Below are 5,083 nucleotides of genomic sequence, written 5' to 3'. Positions count from 1 at the left end.
GGGGTCTTTTAGTGTATGTAAACTTCTGGTTTCAATTCATTTTGTGTCCTCGTTATATTTTTTAACTTTGTTTCCATCTTTCCTTTTAACTGATTATTTTGGTGTGTTGAGACATTATTATTATTGTTGTTGTTTTTATAATTATTATTATTATTATAGGTGATTCAGTGACCAGTCAGAATACTTTTACTAAATCCTGGTTTGTGTGACGAGAACCGTGGCTGTTCCAACAGTAAGTCTGTGCCTCACATGAGAGGCTTGTTATTGTGGGAAGAGGTTCTGTTGAAGGTCATTAAATGTACAAAAACTAAACGAGGTGATTCTGTTAATTTACAGTGCATCGCGGTCTGGTTTTAATCAGCTCACCATCTGAAGTCACGTGCTCGTATCGTGAGCTCCAGCGTTGTTTTTGTCTCAGATGTTTTCATGAACAGCTTCTGCCATGATTTATTTCTGTTCCCTCCTCTGTTCTAGAAAAATATGCCCAAGTTCAACAAAATCCCATTCTACCTCCAGCCCCATTCTTCCTCTGGTGCAAAAACACTCAAAAAGTAAGTTGAAACTTTTCTACGTTGTAGCAGCAGAAACTGAAACTTGTGCTCTGAGGAGCAGGCGAGCTGCAGCCCACTTCAGATCGGATCGTCTTCTTGTCTTTAGGGACCGTCTCTCGGCCAGTGATATGCTCCAGGTGAGGAAGGTGATGGAGCACGTTTACGAGAAGATCATTAATCTGGACAACGAGTCTCAGACCACCTCAGCCTCAGCCAATGATAAACCAGGCGAGCAGGAGAAGGAGGAGGACATGGCCATGCTAGCTGAGGAGAAGATTGAGCTAATGTGTCAAGACCAGGCACGCTGACTGATTTCTTTTTTTTAACACACGAATAATCGTTGTGCCAATTCTGGTGCATTTATATTTGTAGAATATTGGTTAATGTGCACTGTCCTTTTAATTAAATAAAACGTAAGAGTTGTTAGTAACCTTTTGTGTTTTTCAGGTTCTAGACCCCAACATGGACCTGCGGACAGTTAAACATTTTATCTGGAAGAGTGGAGGGGACTTGACACTTCACTATAGGCAGAAGTCCACATGAAAGTCGTCATTTTTACAACCAGAACTGTCATTTGCCAATCACCACCCACCTCCAACATGTAGTACCCTGTTTCCCATTGTGTGGTCCAGAGTGGCGGTATCGACTGCTGAATCCCGTAAACGTGAGGACGATTCATGATGTGTCATAGGGAGACCTGAGCACTCCGGCGCAGCCAACACACTCCTGGGAAAGTACGAGGTCCATATTGGTTTTTTAACACCTCGAGGAAGTTTTTTCCAGATTTCAGCCGTTTTTTTTTTTTCCTCTGATCTTTGCCTGACTGACGTTTGTTTCGAGACAACTGAAGTTCCAGTCTGTATTTGTGTCCGACTGTGTTTATGCACATGGATGTAGTAGACCACTCTAGTACATTCCAGAAACTGTCCTTGTTCTACGAACACTTTGCACCTGTCTGAGCAGAGCCGACACCGCAGGAGTACATCTGGTCTCTGGGTAGCATCAGTCCCCCAACAAGCCCTGGACTTCAACTCACACATCAGACGCAACACTTCCTGTGGCGTTTTTCTTTTTTTTTAGCTGTGCTGTTCCATAGAATGTTATTTTTTGTAAATATACGTGCAACATTTTTGATTCAAATGAGTTCCTTTTGCAGCAGGTTTTTGTTCTTGTACAGTTTTCATACGAACTTACGGTAACCTTTTTCCCCCAAAATTCCAAGAGCACTTTCATGGTCATGACCGTAGTTTGACTCGACCATGATGACTACATTTGTTGTATTCACAATGCCCTTCATGTCCAAGTCATTATTAGAAACCTTGATAAGGTATATAAAGAACTCCTGCTCACAAAGAGAAGATGCTGACAGTGAAGGGTTTCCTTGTGTGTGTCATTTAGATTTAATAAGAGTAAATATAAACTGATTTTTAGAGCCACTGTGGGAAACTCTCCAAACTGAAACCATGTCCAACAGGTCTGTTGTTTAGTGGAGTTAATGTTGCCATGGCACGCGAGTGTGTAAGACGCCATAAAGGAGGATGCACCGAGTGAGCTCTAATTGGCCAAACCAGAACATGTACCACGATGAGGCCACGCTGCTGCAATATTCCTTGTAATAACTTGAGATATGTATATTTTAGGCATTCAAACTTAATTGGAACGGTCTTAAGAATGATGAAACCTGTCGGGACTATCCGTGGATGTTGAGATGTAACGTGTTCAGCTGACGAGCGTGAAATAAAAACAAGGGACACTTTTTTTTTAAAGTGATTTAACATTCAAAAGGTTCACTCATTTAACAATTATCAAAACATACCTAACAAAACATACAAATCATTAAATATTTGCAAAAATACCCTTATTTTTACACACTAGCTCCTACTCTGGCCCAAAAAAATAATTAAATAGCCCCATAAACAGACTGCAGTAAACATGTGAGTCCTGTTAGGAACACATTATGTCTTTAAACCTCCAGGCGGATCATTTTGCATAGACCCCATAAATTACAGGCATAAAACTAGCTGTATTACAATAATTCTCATTAAAAAACTAAACCATTTTGCACATCTGCAGTAAAAACACAATTTTTTTTTCAGCCCAACATTCCTACCTTTAAAATCCAATACGATGGACACTGAAGTGTCCCGTGTCCTATAACTGACTGCTCTGAGTAAAAGTGTAAAACCCCTTCAGAGTCGTGACGGTGCACCGACGTCGCTCTAGTGTATAAAGCTGATTATGTGAAAGATACTGCAACCTCATGAAGAGACAATCTGCCTCTCATCCATAGTGTGTGTTTACCTACGGAAGAGTCCAAGTGATGTGTTGCTGCGTATCAAAGCTCAGACCTGATGAGCTAAGCACGCAGAGAAAAGTGTTTACATTGACTACGTACCCACATGTCACGACTCATGTCAACACATCTGGAAAACTACTGAACTCTTCAAACTGCACGCTTCAGGATAAACGCTCTGTTTGACTTGACGGCGTGCAACGAGTACCTTTAAATGTTTGGAAGGTGCAGCTGTGCTTTGCACTAGTAAATGTTTGTCACTGGAACGATTCAAGTCTTTTTCTCTTTAGTGTAGCAGAAACTAAATATTTCATTTAACCCTCTATCCCAGGGGTGTCCAAACGTTCTCATAGGTGGGCCAGAACCATCTATGTGAAAGGACTCGAGGGCCAGAAAATTTTGAATTCAAGAAAATTATACATTTTCAAAAGCGTGATTTTATTTTCCCCCTCGTTTTTAAATTCTCAACAACTTGAACAATATTTTTTGAGAAAGGCTAAAAACTTATTTTAAATTATTGTAGATGCAGAACATTAAGAGTCTCATAAATATTAACATTTAGTTTACTTATTTCTTTATTTAAAGAATTTAATTCATTAGATCTTTTTAGGTCTAGTTTTTTGTTTTCTTGTGCTTGGAAAGTTCATTTTTGTTTATTTTCAGAGACAAAAGCCTAAAATGAGTCACTGTACTTTTAAAAAGGGGGTGGAACTTCAAAACACCCGTTTGGACCATGGACGGCCCAAAAGGGTCATCGAAGTTCTGAAAACCCGTCCAGCTGGCAGTCACTAAAACAGATTCATGGAAGAACAAAAAAGGTTGAATCATGTCATCTGGATTTCGTTTTTTTGTTAAAAAGAAACGTTTCGCCCCTCGTCCAAGAGGCTTCATCAGTCTGAGGCCTAGCCATCTGGTATTACCCAGAAGCCACCCTGACTCTTGTGTTTCAAGCCTGCCTCAGATACCCCTGAAGTCTGGCCTTTTCACTAATGGTTTCAAAAACACTGAGGCAGGCTTGAAACACAAGAGTCAGGGTGGCTTCTGGGTAATACCAGATGGCTAGGCCTCAGACTGACGAAGCCTCTTGGATGAGGGGCGAAACGTTTCTTTTTAACAAAAAAACGAAGTCCAGATGACATGATTCAACCTTTTTTGTTGTTATATACCTGGATGACTGAGAAAACAAACTTTGTGAGATTCATGGAAGGTTTGACAGGACACTGATAAAGTCGATCAACTTGTATGTTGATGATACATTATATTATTTTTTTAAATGTCCAATTTCTCCCCATCAATTATTTAATCAACTGAAATTATTTTCTTTGAAAATACTTGTTATATACAGCCAACTTTTATGAATTATTATCCAGACTTCTACTTTTTGGTAGGTCAGTGAAGGTTTGTTGTAGGATCAAGGGATTAATTATAGCTAAATATTTGTAATGTACTTAATATTGCTCATGTTGAGAAGATTGTTGTAATCTGTTTAGCTGCTAAACCTAAATCTACAAAAGGTCTACATCTGCATCAACCTCTTAAACCTGTGGGTCAAAATTATACAATTCTTTAACTGCAGTCGTGGGGCCGCACAAAATCAGTCCAAGGGCCGCAAATGGCCCTCGGGCCACAATTTGGACACCCCTGCTCTATCCAGAATGACTCAGAAATACAGGTCCTTCTTAAAAAATTAGCATATTGTGATAAAGGTCATTATTTTCCATAATGTAATGATAAAAATGAAACTTTCATATATTTCAGATTCATTGCACACCAACTGAAATATTTCAGGTCTTTAATTGTTTTAATACTGATGATTATGGCATACAGCTCATGAAAACCCAAAATGCCTGTCCCAAAAAATTAGCATATCATGAAAAGTTTCTCTAAACAAGCTATTAACCTAACCATCTGAATCAATGACGTAACTCTAAACACCTGCAAAAGATTCCTGAGGCTTTTAAAAACTCCCAGCCTTGTTCATTACTCAAAACCACAATCATGGGTAAGACTGCCGACCTGACTGCTGTCCAGAAGGCCATCATTGACACCCTCAAGCAAGAGGGTAAGACACAGAAAGAAATTGCTGAACGAACAGTCTGTTCCCAGAGTGCTGTATCAAGGCACCTCAGTGGGAAGTCTGTGGGAAGGGAAAAGTGTGGCAGAAAACGCTGCACAACGAGAAGAGGTGACCGGACCCTGAGGAGGATTGTGGAGAAGGGCCGATTCCAGACCTTGGGGG

At 40.0% G+C, this 5,083-nt stretch overlaps 1 protein-coding gene across 1 annotated transcript in view; it reads left to right on the top strand.

The window, feature by feature from the left end:
• The window catches only part of LOC119414953 (WD repeat-containing protein 48), a 14,145-nt gene extending 11,850 nt beyond the window's left edge, over nucleotides 1-2,295 (top strand). The window contains exons 16-18 of the mRNA XM_037682069.1: nucleotides 475-551; nucleotides 658-850; nucleotides 999-2,295. Of these exons, the coding sequence (XP_037537997.1) occupies nucleotides 475-551; nucleotides 658-850; nucleotides 999-1,094 (366 nt within the window). The 3' untranslated portion in view covers nucleotides 1,095-2,295. The remainder of the gene's footprint in view (nucleotides 1-474; nucleotides 552-657; nucleotides 851-998) is intronic.
• The last annotated feature ends 2,788 nt before the right edge of the window (nucleotides 2,296-5,083 follow it).

The sequence above is a fragment of the Nematolebias whitei genome, chromosome 9 (genome assembly GCF_014905685.2).
Source record: "Nematolebias whitei isolate Nwh7 chromosome 9, NemWhi1, whole genome shotgun sequence".
Classification (NCBI taxonomy): Eukaryota; Metazoa; Chordata; class Actinopteri; order Cyprinodontiformes; family Rivulidae; genus Nematolebias; species Nematolebias whitei.
The sequence above is the reverse complement of the archived record's forward strand: the minus strand, read 5'-3'. Positions and strand labels throughout refer to the sequence as shown.